Source organism: Anser cygnoides, chromosome 3 (assembly GCF_040182565.1).
Source record: "Anser cygnoides isolate HZ-2024a breed goose chromosome 3, Taihu_goose_T2T_genome, whole genome shotgun sequence".
NCBI classification, from domain to species: domain Eukaryota; kingdom Metazoa; phylum Chordata; class Aves; order Anseriformes; family Anatidae; genus Anser; species Anser cygnoides.
In genome coordinates this window covers 116,292,236-116,311,486 of record NC_089875.1, presented here as the reverse complement: position 1 = coordinate 116,311,486, position 19,251 = coordinate 116,292,236, and the positions used below count along the sequence as shown (strand labels likewise).

Sequence of the window (19,251 nt, the reverse complement as noted above, 5' to 3'; positions counted from 1 at the left end):
CCCATTTCTGAGGGTCTCACCACTGTTCTGGAACAGGTCGACATGCAAAGGGTGTGCAGTGTGGGAGAGGGATGGGGTGGCATGAATAACTCCGGCACTGCCTCTGGTCTGGAAAGCAGCCGGGACTGTGACTGCAGATGAGTGTTTTACCTTTGCTGTGCACAGGAGCCATGGCCTGATTACTGGAAATTTTTGAGCAGAGACATATTCTCCCACCTGCCCTATTTTCAGCCCAGCTCGATAGCAGTGGGATGGAGGGCAACAAACCAGGAACTTCATATTAAGGTGCAGCAATTTGCCCCCAAACTGTTTTTCTACCCCAGAATCCCCATGCTTCCTCACATCAACAAGCTGGACAGAGTTCATATTTTTCATATTTTCAAATCCTGCTTTATGACTGACTTACAAAATGAGACGCCACATGGCTTTATGAGTTCTGCATTGGATGGTAGAGTTGTGGCCCTCCGGCTGTGCAAACTGGGACCATTTCTATGCCTCTGGCAGGTGCTAAGCCATGAATTCAGCTATTCAGGTCCAATTTGAAGAGTTGAGCTTTTCTTCCTTGTCTTGTGCACAGCTATTGTTCATCCCCAACGATTTTCTTTGTGCCAAGGAGAAAAGTAGGAATGAATTTCTAAGGAGGGAGCACTGGCTCAAGGGAGATGTGCAAAACAGCATTGTTTGGATATAGACCATTAACCCATCTCACTTATATGTGCAGGCATGTCAAGGAAGAACACATTTGCCAACTTCCATATTTGGCAAGCTCTCAGAATCTAGAGCATGGATATTTTATATTAAAGAACAGTTCATATTAATTCCAATTTCACATACAACTCGAACTCAATGCTAAAAAATGTTCAAAGGAAGGCAAGAAAATTATAGTTAGTACAAAACAAAAATATATTTTTTTTGATGCAGACCAATCGTCCATGTAGTCCAGTTTTCATGTTTAAGGCATGACACACCAAGATAGTTTGTTCCATAATACAGCTGGAAAATGCTTTGGGGGGTTCTGTAGGTATTGTGGGCCTTCCGGCTCTTTAAAAAAAGAAAGACTGAAATGAGCTGCTGGAAAGAGGGAGAAAGAACACACCTGTCCAATTTTTAACAAATAAATCTTTCTCCCAGATGCAGGGATTTGAATGGCATTGGCAGAAAAGTATAAGCAAGGTTAATGAATCAAAGCTGTCTTGCCCCCAGTGACATCCAAGAGCATTTTATTATTTCAAGACTGCCATGGCTTTCTCCACATGGGTGTAAATAGGACAATATTACAACAGATTTTTTTTTCTGTATCTGGTATTGGCTTAATCTTAAAACTTCCCTGAAGTCCATGCAGTTAAGGGGTAAACAAGAATCTAATTCCTACAGTAAAAAAAAAAAAAAAAAAAAAAAAAAAAAAAAGTAGAAAACACCAAAAATCAATAAAACCCCCTTTCCTGCCTTCTTTCTGTCTTTCTATATCAACAAAAGAAAAAAGGAACAAAAACTTCATGCACTCACATAGCCAAGCTGAAGGGTTTCTGAGGGGACAAAAATTGTCCCTAAAATGGGTCACAGGTTTTTGCTGACAGGTTCATAAACCTTCTGGCTTTGTGTGCATCCCACTGTGTACCTCTTTTAATTGTTTTCTCTACATTGTTTTGTCCAACACACACAAGAATTGGGAAGAGAACCTGACAAGAAGCAAAAGGAATTGGACTTGCCTTTGTTATCACTTCATATGATGGAAATGTTAAACAATAAACAGCAGAGAATAAGAAGTGAGGAGCGTAGCCGATCCACAAGAATCACTTAAGCTCTTACAATCTGAAGTTTCAATAATGACACAGAAAAGAGTGCCTTTTTAAAAAAAAAAATATGTTTTATGTTGGCAAACATCTCTTTAATTTTCTCTTGTCTCTGCTCTTCTCAGTTTCTCTGGGGACCAGCAGCGAAAGTACTGAAAGGCTGCAATAATGTTTTATCAAAGGCAAGGAAAAAAGAAATGCTGGAAATCACAGAGCCAAGCGTGATGTGACAAGATTTTGGGGCTAGGGTGGTTTTGAGGTTAACTTCCAGCTAAGCAGTTTGCAGGCTTAGCTAAGCCCAGGCTTTGAATGCAGGGTGCTGCTTGTTCTCACCCCAGGTCTTGCTCAGGAGAGCTCCATTCATGCAGCACTCCATAAGGTATAACAAGGTACTGTAGAAAGCAGCTACACTTAAGAACACTTTATGCTTCTTGCTGAAAATTTCTTATGAGAGAATTAATCTTTTTTTTTTTTTCTCGCTCTCTTTCTCTCTTAAAAAAAAAACAAACTCAAACTTGGCGTTGTGAAGCCATTTCTCTACTCTAAAGCACCCCCTCCTCCCCTCCAGCACACACTGTATTTTAATGAGCTTGGCCATTTGGTAGATGGAGAGAGCCAAAAATATGTCAAGTTTCAGATGTTTTTGAGTTTTTTCATTTCCTAAGGTTGGTCCTGAATCTGGAAGGGGATAGTGGGAAGGAGGCATTTAAGTACACCGGTATTCATACACTAAAATATAACTTTTGCTGTGATTCTGGATCTGCATAAGAGATAGCTGACTCCCACCTAAGGTATTTTGGATTCAAAATATTCAAGGAGAGTTTTCACTCCCACATATGAATATAAGCAGGTAGTTTTCTTTTTGCAAAATACTTCTTGAGATCTCTTTGTAAAGCATGGCCTTCTTGATATTTTTTTCATAGTAGCCCATAAACTTGAAGGTGGTATTCAGTGATTCTCTAAAATGTTTTCTTTAATTATTATTACAATCTAATAAATAAATAAATAAACAAAAAGATTTTAAAAGTTCCTGTTATCTTCTTCACTTCGGGCTTCTCATTGCCTCCCATCACTGCAAAGGTCTACCACGGGAAGACTGCTGACATTACAGGCCCAGCATTTATTTATTTTTTCAACCATTCACTGTGGGAGAGGGTGCTTCTTATGCTGTCTCAGACAGCACAGAGCACATTTGCAACGATAAACAAGTGTTAAACAACAGTGTGCAACAACCTGAACATTTTGCATCAGCCCAAAACCTTCATCTAGAGATTGCAGGAGCTGGTAACAATTGCCGTTATCAAGCTCCACATGCTGGGAGCAATTCATCTTGATGTAGCATTAGCACTGCTCAGGCCAGAGAGGAACCACAAGAGGTACAGAGGATGCTGAGATCTCAGTTCAGACCATAGTCACTGGTTACCATGAGGTTCTGGCATGGCCCAAGACCCCGCTGTGCAAGGTGCTGTACAAATACACAACTAGAGAAGCTGCCCATGCTCCGAAGTTCTTCCCTTCTGTTGCTGGAGTTTCTCTAGTTGCTGTATTTCATGGTATAACCTGGTGATGCTGCCAAAAGAGGGAACCCTTCCCTCTCCTTCCTGAGTCTGCACCTCATCCCTGTCAAGCTCACGGAGCAGCAATTTTTGTGGAATGAGGTAAACTGAACTGGAAAACTAATCCAGGTTTATGCAAAATTCAATGAGAAAAAAATAATAAAAAATAATTCCCTCCTTGCTGCCAGCTGGCTCAGGTTTTCTTTAATTCTTGAGCTCAAAGCTTGTAGTTCAGTGGCAGTGTCAGCTCTGCAACACCTGAATAATTTCATCCTCAAGGTGGCTGTATTTCACGGCTGAGTATTTGTCCTTTCGTGTGAGTACACAGCTGCTATTAACTTCAAGCAGAGTTTCTGATTTGGATGTGTCTCTTCAACCAGAACAAGACTCAAAACATGAAAAGTCAAAATTTATTCTCCGAAGCCCTGACTCACACTGCCTAACAGAGCCTGCCTGGTTAAAAATGCTGGGGCTACCTGGCTGCCTGCTGAGGTGGATGAGAAAAATGGGGTTCCTCCAGAGGCTGATTTTGGTCTTAGATGTCTCTTCAGTCTTAGGGTCTCATTCTTGGGAGCATTAATCCTCTTAAAGCCAATAATTTCTCAAATCCCGATTTAAATACCTGCATTAAATGCTTAAAGTTGAGTTATACTTGTTCCTAGATTTATATGTTAATGCAGTTCCATTGTTAAGAATGACTTTAAGCTACCAAGTAGGAAGAATATTCAGCTACAGTATATAAGTATACACTTATAATAATGTGTATTCATTGTATATAATAATAGTAATAATAACTTTATAGCCTTTATATCTGGAATGTTTCCTTGCAAGACATCAAAACTTGTTCCTCACATAGACATTTTAAAGTTACTTTAATTTAATATATGTTAAAAAAAAAAAAAAAAGTGTTTTCAAAATCTCCTGGATTGCAAAGTGATTTTATAATTCATATTAGCATAATCTATTTGGAAAAGTTTTGGTTGTGGAAGAAAAGGTAATGACTGGCCTTTTAATTTAAAAGAAAAATGCTGCAGATGGTGGGGTTTTGTGGTAATTTAGACACCTTTGGATTTTAAAGAAATAAATATTTAGGGAAAAATCTGATAAAATAAGCCAAAGAGTAAACACATGGCAAAGCATTGCCAGAGGATAGAATCTCAATATTCGTCTTCTGAGCACACTACAAAATCTCTGTCTCACTTATGCAATAAACTGCTAGTATCTGGAAATCTATTTTACAGGAGGATGGTATTTGATTCTGGATCCTCCAGTGAAAGCTAATTCCTTATTCAGATTAATATATTTTAGATCCTTTGCAACTGTCCAATAATAATTTCCATAAAAGTTTTCCAAAACCTTGACAGAGATTTACTGTGAAACAAAGCTGCAATGAGCTTGGGAAGAAACCTCAAATTTCCCCATGAAAAGATGCTGGGAAATTTCCTCTCAAGTCAATGCAAATATAGATTATTCCCTTGGTCATTCAGAAACACTTCACCTGACATGAGTCTTTGCTGTAATGATCTGCAGATTTAGTATAGTCCCATGCTTATGGAAATTTGATGTGATTTTTCTTTTCTTTTTCCAAATGAATGTGTAGTGGAATTCAGCTGCCTAATTTTAAACAACTGAAAGGTAAATGCATAATCAAAGCATTTTTTCTCATCTGTGATGTCTCCAATGAGCAAGTTTATTTCCTCATGATGTAAATGTTTAGAAAAAGAGAAATGCATTGCTTCTGAAGGTTCGCCATTCCCTTCTCTGGCTACTTATTGGGCCCCGTTTAGACTAGACAGTGAACATAAAAGGGCTCAAATAGAAGAAATGTATCCCATCTTTGGCACTTAGGATACATTTTCCTACAGTGACTCCCTGTATGGGTGGTAGGGCAGGGTCTGACTCTCCAGACCTGACCAAGTACCACTCACTGTAGCAAATGTCCTGCTGTTGTGGGCGTTTGTGAAGAGAAAGAGAAGTGGCCCAACTCCACAATCCATTTCACAAACATCACCAATGTATTCCTGGAGACTTGTGCAGCTTTTGGTCTGCAATTGCACTCAGTTGGGACCAAAACACAGCAGAACAGATCCAGCTGAATATTTTTAAGTATCCTGTTCAATTGAGCTTTTACACTGTCAGCTTCAAGACTTTTTCTCTGGCATAACCAGAACCTCATTAGCGAATGACAAAATTCAACAGGGACAACATGGAGCCAATTAGTGACATCATGCTTATGAGGGTTTTTCAATTTAAAGTCCTGGGGAATTTAGCACAAAATGGCAAAACCGCTACAAGTCCAGCCCATTAAAAATTCACAGTCAGCACAAAAATCCAGAATAAAACTGATTTCATTCTAGAAAGTTAAAAAAAGGACCAAGACAAAAGGAAAATCTATCAAGGCTTCCATGATTATTTAACACATCAGTTACAACATCCGAAGCACTGTTCAAATTCAATGTATGGAGTGATATTTGTCCTGCAGAACTTGGTCGCTAATAAGACGAAGGATGAAGGACAGCACTGAGCAGTGAAATATCCATACTTGCCAAGCAGTGTCAGAGTCAGAATTAAAACCAAATGCTCTTTCCATGGGGGCTATAAAATCCTGACTTTCACATCAACTTTGTCTTTGACCTTGGTCATACCATTTAAGCACCGTATCTTCAATACAGCATTTGCAATACTCAGCTAATAGGAATCTGTTTCAAGGGACAAACCCAGATTGGCCAGTGGGGACCAGAATGCAACCAAAACTCTGCAGAAACTTGTTCTATTTTCTGCTCAAGTTCCTAACTGCTCCAGTTGTGTCTGTGTAAATTCTCTGACTCAGCTGGTGCTGACAACTCCTCCTTGTTTAATACTATCTGTGAATTCCATTTCTGCACAGTTCAATTCCACTTTCCGATAATTAATAGAGATGTTAGATGAGACCAGACCTAATGCAAATTCTCAAGATACCATGAAAGATACCTTCCATAAACTTGTTACATTATCATTTATCATGATTCTTTATTTACAATCTTTCAGCCACTTTCCAACCCACATAACTGATTTCCCATCCAAGCCAATCTGAATTAGTTTTTCTATTAGGATTTCCCCATACTAGCCAGGAAATGGGCTAGACTGACCTTATAAACCTTTTACATCTTTGACCTCTTAATGTTACACAGAAGCATGAGATTGCCCATAAAACTCCAACGCCTCTGACTGAATTTCTCCAGCTGCACCATAGCAATCCTCTGTGATGGAAAAATCAATGTGATGAGGAAGATCTGAGTTGCAGCAGAATATGAATTCTTGAAGATGTGGTCCTGCACCAAAATCACCATTCCACTGTGCAAAGCGTTCCTTTACGTAACAGCTGTCCTTCCTGCCCTGTTTTCTGCTTGAAGAGGCTATAAGAAAGACCCAGTTCAAATTGGTCCAATGGTTTAAGGATGTAATTGATTCTTTGAGTTTCATCCTGGGTTATTCTCTGTCTTGGTTACCTTTTACTTAGCTGCTTTAAAGGAAGTGGAAATAAAAAAATAAAAAATAAAAAAAAATCCTTTTCTGCCTTTATTTTTCCCTGTCATTTTTTGCTACTTCAAAGATTAGTTGGGTTTTCCAACAAAAAAGTGTCAGAATCATTCTGAAGGGAGCTTTGTACAGATCTGTTAAGTAGTGACAAATTACCTGTTTTAACTCTCTTTTTGAGGTGAATATTCTGATGAAAAGATCATTGAACATATGCTAGTATAGTATTTGGCATTTATATAACACATTTTCCCTTCAAGGATGCACTCCTTTTCCTCCCACCTCTGAAATCTAACACTAGAACCAAGAAAATGGCAAAAGTTGCAGTAATAAAAACTTGATTCTGTTAGGAGGTAAATAAACAAACAAACAAACAAATAAATAAATAAATCTTTTCTTTTAAATTAAATTCTACTAAAAAAAAAAAAAATCATGCAAAACTTCAGAAGGGTTGGGAGCTCTTCAGCTTGTCAAGCTTGTGAATTTATTTTTGGGTATGTACCTAAAGCCTAATAATACTTTTGGTAATCTTGAAGCCTGGGGAAAGAATGCTTTGGAGAGACATCTGTAAGTATTCAGCAATGCTCATGTTTCTTTGCTTGTGCCCCAACTTCCTATACAATTTAGAATGATAACTGTGTGTATGTCAACCGGGTGACCAGCAGGTTTTACTTGCAGATAGAAAATAAGTTATCACAGAACCGCAGAATCATCTAGGTTGGAAGAGACCTCCAAGATCACCTAGTCCAACCTCTGACCTAACACTAACAAGTCCTTCACTAAACCATATCACTAAGGGCTACATCCAAACATCTTTTAAAGACCACCAGGGATGGTGACTCAACCACTTCCCTGGGCAGCCCATTCCAATGCCTAACAACCCTTTCAGTAAAGAAGTTCTTCCTAATATCCAACCTAAACCTCCCCTGGCGCAACTTTAGCCCATTCCCCCTCGTCCTGTCACCAGGCACATGGGAGAATAGACCAATCCCTACCTCGCTACAGCCTCCTTTAAGGTACCTGTAGAGTGCGATAAGGTCGCCTCTGAGCCTCCTCTTCTCCAGGCTGAACAATCCCAGCTCCCTCAGCCGCTCCTCGTAAGACTTGTTCTCCTGACCCCTCACCAGCCTCGTTGCCTTTCTCTGGACTGTCTTGAGCACCTCCATGTCCTTCTTGTAGCGAGGGGCCCAAACCTGAACACAGTACTCGAGGTGCGGCCTCACCAGAGCCGAGTACAGGGGGACAATCACTTCCCTAGACCTGCTGGCCACACTGTTTCTGATACAAGCCAGGATGCTGTTGGCCTTCTTGGCCACCTGAGCACACTGCTGGCTCATATTCAGCCGACTATCAACCAATGGAGAGGATAATTAATGTTTTTTAATGAAGAAACATCATTGGTAGAGCATCTAATACCACACTTTCCAACTGCTCCTGAAGAGATGAAACGTGTTTGCCATTTGGATCCAGAACAGTTTGTGGTGAGGTCTCTATTGAGGGTAGTTTTGCACTTCTCTCAGTAGAACGAGTCAAGAAAGTGAGCAAAGTGAGTGTGGATTTTAAGGAGAAAAAAAATATTTTCATGTTGTATCTGCTCATCTTTGAAATTGTTAATGCATTTAGTTAATGAATCAAGATCTATTCTAAGAAGCCATCCTGGAAAACGTCTGGGAAAAAGGCGATTTGTATTTAAGTCTCAGGCCATGTCAAACAGATTGCATTGCATAATGAAGTACTGCTAACAGCATCTTTCTTCTTAATGAACTGCATATTGCTTTATGAATTAAACCCTTTTGGAAGTCTGGGAGTGAGGATCACTTGGCCCATCAATACAGTGCCTTGGTCTCCAATGAAATATGGTGTTCACAAGAGCCAGAGCGTTCTGATGGGGGCACACTCACGTCCTTCAAGACTGGGTTGTGTCCTCAGCCATGCAGCAAACCTGCTGGGCAGAGTTTGAAGACCTCATTTCTCTACACTATTTAAAACGGAGCATTCTCCACTTCCCCAGAGTTTGAAATTTGACATGAAAAAGTTCTGAGAGTTATTTCAGTTCAAAATGTGGGAAAACATTTCATTTTAAAGTATTATTTTTACCCTCTATTTTCTAATCTATGGAATAGTATGAGAGCAAATTATCTTGGAACAATTCTGAAATAACACTTTGAAAGAACTATTGCATCATGAAAAATATAGGTATTTAACTGGGGGCATGTCCAAGAGAAACTACCAGACCCTGCCCTTTTCTCCCCCCAAGACAAAAACTAATGCAAGGTAGGCATTATTTCACAGAGACTTTTATTTTCAGGAGTACTGTAACTTCTCAGAGAAAAAGATTCAGGTGAAATTTTATGGGCCTTCCCTACAAGCAGCACAGATAATGTGTGATTTAGCGCAGAAGTAGCAAAACAGTCCATGGTCACTTCAGAATCACTGTACCCTTTATTTAGCTGTTCACACACATGCAAAATCACACCATGTATATGGAAAGAATGACACTTCCCCACCAGAATGACAGCACTTGTGTAACACTCTTGGGAACAGCTAGATGAGGTGCAAGAAAAGCGAGACTCTCTCTTACACATGGGCAACTTTTTAGGTGCCCTCTGAACTGGACCTATAGGTGATTTTTCTGTTTCCTGTATATTGTGGAAGGATATAGATTAGCCATTCAGGCTTTCCCGTGGTGGTATTCAATGGCATCTCCTAGGTCTCCCACCAGCTGCACAAGGAAATTAATTGAGGTGGACTGATTTATTAGGTGCTTAATCTTTAATCCCAAATTGCTTACTTTAGGTAGGTGGGCTTCATTACACTTTAATCCTCTGGGAGGTGGCACTGCCTTCAAAGGCATGCGACAGGCAGGCAGGACAACCCTTTGTCTTCTCAGATGCCCTCAGAGTAGACAAGCAATCTGGTTTTGGGGCTGGTGCAATAGGTATTTTTAAAGAAAAAAATATTCTGGGAGATGCCAGAATGTCTGCCTTCATATGAATTGAAGAAATTTTACACACCTATGACTTTTTCCATCTTAATTGTAGCCCATTACCAGAGTAAAACCTTTCTGCACTAAAAAACAAGTAGTGACATGCCAGTCTCACAATCTGCCATCCCATGTCATCTCCCTGGCTGCAGAGTGCACTGGGAGAGGGAACATTTGGGGCCAGAAATGCAAAACCAGGGAGAAAGGCTGACCTCGTGGCTGTGAGAGGGCTGACCAATGTCTCACAGAGCCACTGCTGGACCTGCAGAACTGGCCTTGTGCAGGAACTACCCACCAATGCCTGAGCAGGGTCAAGGAGAATAAAATCTCCAGCAAAATCTCTGCGCCATACCAGAGTTGCCTACTGACAAATTATTCTCTTTGTCCTTGAGCTGGTTCCACAGTAATTTCTTATAGCTGGAAATCTTCCTGCTGCCACCACATCATACTTGCGAGTATCATCAAAGACCATCTCCAAGCATTTCACCCAAAGCTGCTGCTCCCCAGTGGACCGACCAGTGTAAAACTGAGACTAATACATGTGCCACTGCATGTGAGCATCCCTGCAGTACAGCAGAGCACTTTCACTGCTCTCTCCCTTTGCAGGATGCCTCACAGCTCCTCTACCAAGCAGTTTCTTTACTATCTATTCTCCACATGAACCTCCTGAACCTTGGTAGGTAGGAAATCAGAGATCAGGACTAAAACAGTGAGCAACAGAGGTATAAAGACTTTATAGCTTGTACTTTCTGTCTTCCCTTCTCTTTACCATTACACACAGTACTTGCTTTCCTAAGTTGTAGAAGACTTTGTTTCACAGGTATTTAAAGCTGCTTTTCAGCTCAAGTCTCAGCCACACACAGCATGCTTTGCTGCTTGCACCAGGAGTGTGCAATGGATGTGGGGTTTGCATAAATTAAAAGCTTTCATAGAAATGTATGATCATGGTTTTAAACACTTACTTCATTCCCCTCAGAAAACCTGTCAGCATTTTTTTTCACCATTACTTCTGTAATGATAACTGTGCAGTCCTCTGCATAGGGCTCTTTACCTCTTAATATCTGATAAGGTTTAATATAGTTTTTGTTTTAGATTAGTATTTTCAAAATATTCAGCACAACCTTACCTACATAATTTTTATTTACTAAGAATGACATGTATGCAACATGTATACACACGTATACATATAGGATGTTAAATGTAAGAACTTCGGACATCTTGTCCTTACAGTGTTCCTCCAACTTTTAAGGGTCTCCTGTCCTGTCCTGTCATGTCCTGTCCTGTTCTCCCCTCTCCTTTTCTTTCCTCTCCTCTCCTTTCCGAACATATTTTGGAAAGAAAGACATTGGGAATGGCTGAGTTTAGAAGATGTTATGTCAGCATAGAAACACTGTTTGAGGACGTCTAGAGAAAATGAGGCATTTTTAGCGTCCCGCACATTACAGGATGAAGCTATGAGTTTAACTCTGAATATTTAACAAATAAATATTTTTTTATATATATGCTTATATATATATATTTTTTATATATATTATTTTTTTTTCTCTCCACAGAGGAACAGCTATCATAGGAAGACAACAAAGTGTTACTGGACTTTCCACCTTTGGCTACTGGTTGACATTCAGCCCAGATCCAAAGTGGTGAGAAGTTATTACTCACCACAGGGACTTGGAATTGCATCTTCCTTTTCTCTCAACCCAAACAACCTTCCAATTGCTCCTTTATTATTATTCACATCACGGCAAGGTCTCCAAATGGCCTGGCATTGCATAAAAGGCTGTCCCTCCCCGCAAGTGCTGACAAAACTAAAGAGCGGAATAGCTGGGAAGGAAAGGCATGAAGCAGCTGACCAGGGTCGTCTGTGAGGTCAAGGGCAAAGCCAAAATTAAAACCAGCATCTGCCATGTTAGAGGAGACCACGTCCTCTCTCTGATACCAGACAGCTCTGACTCTGTGGTGCTATACCCTGCCTGCATTACAGTATGTCTCACAGCTGCCTGATTCTTAGACTTCGCCTCTTTACACAACTGCATCGTATGTCACATGCTTGAAAAGTAATAGTAAGGTTGAGACATCATTAAATTTGCTCCTGTTATTAATCCCTAGTTAGCAGGACTGAGTTTAAAGGCTCTTGTCCCCATCAGTGGTCAGACCTCTGAGTATGAGTTATCCACCCAAGCTTTGCACTACTGAATCCCTGAGCAACTGGAGAATATTTTCTTTGTATTTATCATCGTGGCCATTAAACTCAACTGTTAGAGGGGAAGGAATGAGACCCCAACACAAGGAACCTGCTGTCCATTGCCCTGCTAGAGTGAAGGTGGAATTTATCCCAGAGGAAATTTATGGCTGTGATGTGTTGCCCTGAAGAATGCCAGTGCAAAAAGAACACCCTAAAACTTAACATTGCTTTGAGAGGTTTCTGCTCTATTCCTGCTATTTTATTTTATTTTTATTTTTATTTTTATTTTTATTTTTATTTTTATTTTTATTTTTATTTTATTTTTATTTTATTTTTAGCTTTAGGACAGCTTGTCCTGGTACAGACTAATTCTGTTACATGTCCCTAGCCCAGTCAGGGCTGATGGTCTGACCTTCCTTTTAGACAAGAGCCCAGTCTAGCAGAGCTATGGAAGAGACCTTTCTTAATGTATTGAGTGCATGAAGGAGTGGATGATTTTCCTAAACATGCAAGAAATGCTTCATTTCTTGCCCACAGTGAGGAAGCAGGCTGTCTGACCATAAGAGCTGCAGGGACATCTTGTGTCAAGGACACAGCTAAACCCACTGCAGACAGCAGCTCCACCAGCCCCTCCAGCAAGGTGGGTCCAAAGCCCTGCCTCGTCCTGCTGGAGAGTACAAAAACGCAGCTGGAAGAGCAACAGGGTTGTATTGGTGTTGTTTTGTTTTGAAATACGTTTTCCCAGCCTGTGAGCCAGAAGAAGCCGCTTGCCTTCAAAAATATTCTGCCTTGCTTTCATGCTACCGAGCAGCTGCTCCAAGTGCAGCCTGCCCAATCATGTCTTGATCCGAGAGGCTGAGATGAAAACTATCTGCTGCCTCCAGCCTTCCTCTTCTGATCCTCTCCCTGCTCACATTTTATTGTTTTGATTTGACTTAGCAGCTTTTGCCAGCCAAAAAGCACTTCACAGGATCCTGAGCCACAGGCTTGGCTTGGGGCAGGAGGGACCATGAATGGGTACAGAGCTGCACTGCCACCAAGGAAGCATCTGGAGAACACTTGTACTTGCTGTCAGAGTGACCTCATACCTGAAAAAACTTTGCAGAAGCAATAATCAGTTTGTGGCTACTGCTGATATGCAGATGTCCGCTCTGCTCTGGGTGGGGTGTGGTCTTATATCCCCTCTGTCCAATGATGCTCTGCCAGGGCTATCTAAGGAGGGATTAATCTTAGAGCAGCAAAAACTCCACAAATGCAAATGGAGCTAGACTCATTAAGAAGTACAGCTGCTAGAGTGAGAAAAAAAGAGAGAATCTGGTCAGTAACAAATCCACAATTACAGGTTTCAAGATGTTAAGTGAATGCAAGTAACTTTTCTACTTGAGCAATAAAGGATTCAATATCCTGTTGATGTGTTTATCACAATTCTGGAAATTGAGATGTCTGTTTTATTGGCTGCTGTTTAGTGTAGTGTTCATAAATGACTGATACTTAAATAATTGAAGGCAGTATTACGAAAACCAATCTGCTCTCAAAGGCTCCTTCTAACCAGCAGTTGTTGTATTTGTTCTGATCTCAGAGAAATAAGTTCCAAGTTACTATCTTTTCTCAGACAATAAACGTGAAAAGAAAGAGTAAAAGTGAAATACTTGGAAAAAATGCTTTCACATATGTATTTTTTTCAAGGTTAGGACTGTGTTTTGAAATAATTTTCATTCTTTGCAGTGCTCTCTTTAAATTATTGTTCCCTGACAAAGACAGCAAATTTGCTGGGCTTGCTGACAAATCAGGGTTAAACACAGTTTCCTTCCTCGTATCTGACAGTACACAAGAAGCAATCCCCATGTAATCAATAAGCCTGTCCATACTAATAAATAAAATATGCCTCAGACCTCTGGCCATGTGTCAGGGGCAACACATAACCAAGCAGATACACACTATTATCCCCAGAACAAACAGAGTAGTTATGAATACTGAGAACGGACCCTGACTCGTACTATCTCCCAAGCCATTCCCTGGTACTGTCTGGGATGACTACCAGACAAACATCATACCTGGGACCACACTTGTGAGTTCACAGTTTACAAGGGTCAGTGCTCAGTGTAGATTTGCCTGGTCTATGTGATAAGGGCACAATCCACACCCCAAGTACAGGAACACTGCTGCGCCACCTGGCCTAGGGAAAACATGAGCAATCTTGCCCCACGACATATCTCAGAAGTCTCCATCCAGGCTTCATACATCCAGCTATGGTTTCCTGCTTGCCACGTTCTATCTGCATGACCTTGGGCAAAGCACTTTTCTGGCTGGGCTGCAGACTGCAGCATCACGTAGCAATGGCTGTAACAGTGCTGGACTGCCCCAAAGCAACGGGAGCTGGGATTTCCGTACATCTTGGTTCACCTGGCCTCTCGGAGGAGTAAACCTGTCTACATTGACCCCTGCTTTGCCAGAGTGGATTTTAAACCCACCTTAGGCATTTGAAACCATGCTGCAATCTGCACTGTGGATGTTAAGTGCCATCTCTCTGCTCCTCCTCTGTCGAATAGAGAGACCAGGACTTCCCTCCTTATGGAGAGGAAGTGAAGATAGATGTATTCAAGGCCATAAGCCCTTCCAATACTTCAGCAAGTAAAGATTAAATGATCATTACTCTACGAAGACAGATTTTCTCAGGAAAAACCAAGCAGTTTCATTACACTTTGCCCCAAACCACCTGTTTCAAAACCAGAGCAGTTTGATGAAATCTGGCATATAGAGAAGGAAAAGAGTTCAAGAGGTTTTGCAGGTCCCAGACAGAGCAGGAGAGGGGCTGGAACAGCTCAAGATTTTCACTGTGGTTCCTAAACAAGCCCAGGTTGACACTTGCCCCATGTCAGATGCAGATTAACCACACAGATGGGATAGCTTCATGGTTTGTAAACCCACAGGATCATTCTTAGAAGAATTTTATTCAACCTCATGTTGTTCATAAAAGAACAAGACAAAAAAAAATCTAATAGTATTAAACAAAAAGTGAGGAAACCCTAGAAGACCCTGTTGGGTCTTTATGGCTTACAGGGAAGTTTAGCTGAGATAGCTCCCAAGGATATGGACTGGTCAGTGTGATGAACCAGGTAAGGGCAGGCAGACTTGGCTCTCTGGTTTGCATTCCCATTAGGTCTGGCCACAACTCATGTCGTGACTCAAGTAAAAAGAAATTAGAAACCTCATGGCTACAGCCACCGGGGTTGTTGCCTTTGCTGGACATCCAGACACTGATCTACCTTAGTGGGTGTAGCATCCAAGGTGTTCATGGTTAGACAACCCTGGAGCAAGTGGCACAGGCCTAGGTTTCCACAGCCTTCTCTCAGAGGTGCAGAGACGGGGGGGCAGTAAATAAATCCAGGAGCCTGGATTAAACCGGGATTTTGGCCATGGCTTGAAGGAGAACAAGAAATGTTTCCCCTCAACTTCCTAACCCTGTATCTTCATAGATGGGGCACTGAGATGACAGAATGGGGGCTCACCTGGATAATTAATCTATGCAAAGCAGTAATTTATCCCCAGCAGCTGGAGTCAAAGAGACCAGCGAAGATGAATCTCTGAGGACATGGGGTAGCTGAAGGCCAGCCAAGGTTCATGGCTGACCACAATGCCACAAATGAGTCCTTGCTGTACCAGAGAAAGAAAACCTCTTTCAAAGTGTGTGTCTTTTTCCCAGCAGCATCAGGGACTCTGCCTTTCCACAGACACAGGTTGTATTTTTTAGTTTTTCTCTAAAGTGTACCCACAGATTTTGGTGGTTTACCTTCCTTTACTGAGAGGTGGGTAGGAAGCTCCCAGCTTTATCCCACTTTAAAGCTAGATACTTAAGGACATCTACTCCTTACACAACAACTAGTTGGAGGATTGGAGGTGCCATGCTTTGGGAAAACATTTGTCCATGTGAATTATCTACCAATCACTCTTATATTCCATTAAATCTCTAATTCATGCCACTTTTTTTTTTTTTTTGAACTTTGTTTTTATCTTTAAAAAAGGATGAGCTGTAGGCACACTCTTGGTAAAAAACACATTGCAAGTGACCCAACCTAGTTGTGACAGGCTCATTTAGGGTTACTCTACATGAGGAAATTAATCTGGATTAAGAGTAGAATAACTATTTCTGTACAAGGCTGGGTGATAGCAATATTAATCCAGATTATCCATGTCTCCACCAAATTAGCTTTATCTCAACTTTAAAAATAAATAAAAAAAGTGGAATGAAGGCACATTTATTTCATAATAGCAGAATTTTCTTCATAATGAACTAAATGACAAAAATTATTCAGGGGTATTTAATCCAGAGTAACTCGGTGTTTCTAGCACTCCTTGCACTCAGGACTTTCTGACAGCAGCAAGGACACCTTTCCATTTCCACATGCTCAAACAGCCACAACTCTGCACAAAGCAATTACTGTAACATGTCCAGCAGTGGGACCAAATCCCATGTGTCCCAACCAGCCCTTTTACTGAAGGAAAAAGACCAATAAAAACAATCTGCACTTCTGGTTTAGTTTTTGGGGCAGGGACTGACTTAACTTTTTTTGGTTTTCCTTTCCCTTTTTTTTTTTTTTTCCTAGTAAACAAACAGTAAGAAACAAATGATAACTTCAGGATGTGGATGGTACTTGCAAGAGCACTATCTCCCCCATCCTTGAGGGGCTACGGTAAGGACTATGTCTTCTTCCCTACGTCCTGAGCATGAGTATCTAGCATCTTAAGGATTTTGTTAAACTCTGTTAAGCAAATCCTGCGATGGTTGGGGGAGCATGCAGATATGCTGTAATTTGCAGAAATTTCTTCCACCCTCCACCTGCAAACTTTACACCTTATTTGCTCATAGCAGGTTAGTGAGCCAGATTGCTCCCTGTCAGAAGGCAAGAGGTGCTGGTGTGCAAGGGGAATATTCCTGAGATAGTTGTGCTGAATTATTTATTATTTTAGGACTGAAGGACTGAAACTTCTTTCACCTTTTACCTCATTTCGCCTCTGCTGGAAGCCTCTAGCTGATGGGATCTGTCCCAAAACTCCAGCGCATCAGTCAGCACCAGGTCTAATTATTTTCACACAGAGAGAAAAAATTCCACCTCCCTTCCCGTTCTTTGCATGCAGGTAAAGAAACAGAAAAAGAAGGCAGGACACCTGGAACCTCCCCTGGCCCAAACCTCCCGCTGCTCCTACGGCACTCGCAGAGGCAGGGAGACACAGGAGCTTGCTGTGCCATTGAGGAAAACCTTTTTTTCTGGCCATATTAAAGATAAATTACCCTGCCACGACAGTGAGGCTGGAATAGGTGACAGTGAACCCCCCCTAAGCCCCCCATCCCCAAGTTCACGACCTCCTGTCCCTTTTCCTGATACATTAATCCCTCAAGGCATTGCAAGGTCTCTCCCGGTCCCGAGGCTGTTCTCCACTCCCTGCTGCTCCCGGTTCCTTAGCGTACCGTGTCCCCCGCCCTCCCTCCTCGTACAGAACAATAGCAAGGCACCAGTTTCAGCTGCTTCCCGAGGAAAGCCCAGATCACACATATTTAGAGAGAAAGAGATAGATATGATTATATTTCTCCTGCTGTTTAGGACAAGAAATGAAGTGCTGCCTCTTTAATTGGCAAAAGCATGCAGTAAGAGCATACCTTTAATTTAGTGTTGGGATAGCTCACTTGCACCCTGGCTGTTGTCTTATTGGAGAGGGCAGCCTGCCTCAGATCCTCTAGCACTGAAATAATATCATCCAGCACGCATTTCTTATCCTGATTTCTCAATACACACAGATGGGAAAAAGTATAATTATAGCCTTTGTAGTTCACCTTCATTTCCAGCACGGCTCGGTGGATCTGCAGGATCACATCAGCCTGATGCAAAATATTGCCTCCGGGTTTGGAGAGGAGAATCACCCTGCCATACCTCCCCGGGGTGTGCAAGTCCGAATACAGCTGGCTTTTGGATTGATCGAGGGAGAAAAGGCTGCTGGCTAAGCTCCTCTCGATCTTGGCCAGGCTGTGGCTGGGGGCTACCAGGCTCTCCAGGTCAGTGTCAGGCTGGAAGCGGTTGAGCAGGCTGAAGCCGAAGATGATGGTCAGGACTGCGGGCACAGTGAGGAAAAACACCGGATGCCTGCTCACGAATAAGCCCAGCTTGTAGAAAAACGACTGGAGCCCTCTGTGTATCACCTGCCGCAGCATCCTCCACCAGATCCAGCCTGCAGATGCTCCTGGCCGTCTTAGAAAGCACATGTGACATGTGTAGCTCCTTACCCCTTCCTGTCAGTTTCCCTTTCTCTCTCCCTCTCTCGCTCTACTACTCCTTTAAAAGACTGCAGCAAGTTGCAGCAAGACAGCCAAATATTGATCAATGGGGTGTGTGTGTGTGTGTGTGGTGTGTGTGTGTCGGGGTGGAAGGGACCGGGCAGAGAAGGGGGGGGGGGGGGGGGAGTCCTTGCCTTTTTTTTTTCCTCGCTTTTTTTTTCCTTGCCTTTTCTTTTTTTTTTTTTTTTTTCCTCGCTCTCTTTTTCTCTTCCTCCCTCCCCCCGATCGAGTAGCATCCCCCTCCACCACCACCCTTTCCCGGGTGCCCCCCTTTCCCCTCCGAGGCTCGGGCATTGCACCGGGAGCGCCGCCGGCTCTGCAGTGCCCGCTCCGCGCAGCCCCGCTTCTCCGGGCGGTGCAGCCAGAGCCGGCTGCGGACCCCCCCCCTCCCCGAAACCGCCCCCCCCCGGCTCCGAAACACCGCTTTGCACCCCTCTTTCCTCCCCCCTCACACACATGCGTGGGGAATTTGCCGGGGAGAGAGGATGATGCCGCATTTTAACATCCCCCTACCCCACCGTGCCCCCCCCAACGTCCCTATCCCCCCGCCCCATCCCCGCCCGACCCCCCCGGGTCCCCCTGCTCCCCTCCGGCTGCCGGAGGAGGGCTTTGCCCGGACACTTTCCGAAGCTCTTTCCACGGCAGCAGCCACGCTGCGCTCCCTGTGTCCCGGTCCCAAGGCTGCTGCATCCCCCCCCCGGCCACCACCCCCACCCCCCCGAGGCATCCAGCCCTACCCCAGCCTCCCCCTGGGCTCTGGGAGGGGACACACGAACCGCTCCAGGCAAAGCCCCCCAGCCCAAATTTGCCCCCATTCCTTTTTCCCTAGTTTGCAGCCCGAGGTCGCCCGGGAGAAGCTGCCCCACGCTGCTACGAGGGAAAAAGTGGCTCCG

At 42.8% G+C, this 19,251-nt stretch overlaps 1 protein-coding gene across 2 annotated transcripts in view; it reads right to left on the bottom strand.

Moving 5' to 3' along the window:
* The window catches only part of PTCHD4 (patched domain containing 4), a 91,311-nt gene extending 72,867 nt beyond the window's left edge, over nt 1–18,444 (bottom strand). Inside the window, exon 1 of one of the 2 annotated variants that reach the window (XM_013194568.3) lies at nt 17,687–18,444. In XM_013194568.3, coding sequence (XP_013050022.1) covers nt 17,687–18,286 — 600 coding nt within the window. In that variant the 5' untranslated portion in view covers nt 18,287–18,444. The remainder of the gene's footprint in view (nt 1–17,686) is intronic. The other variant, XM_013194569.3, reaches the window with a different exon arrangement.
* Nucleotides 18,445–19,251: the final 807 nt, after the last annotated feature.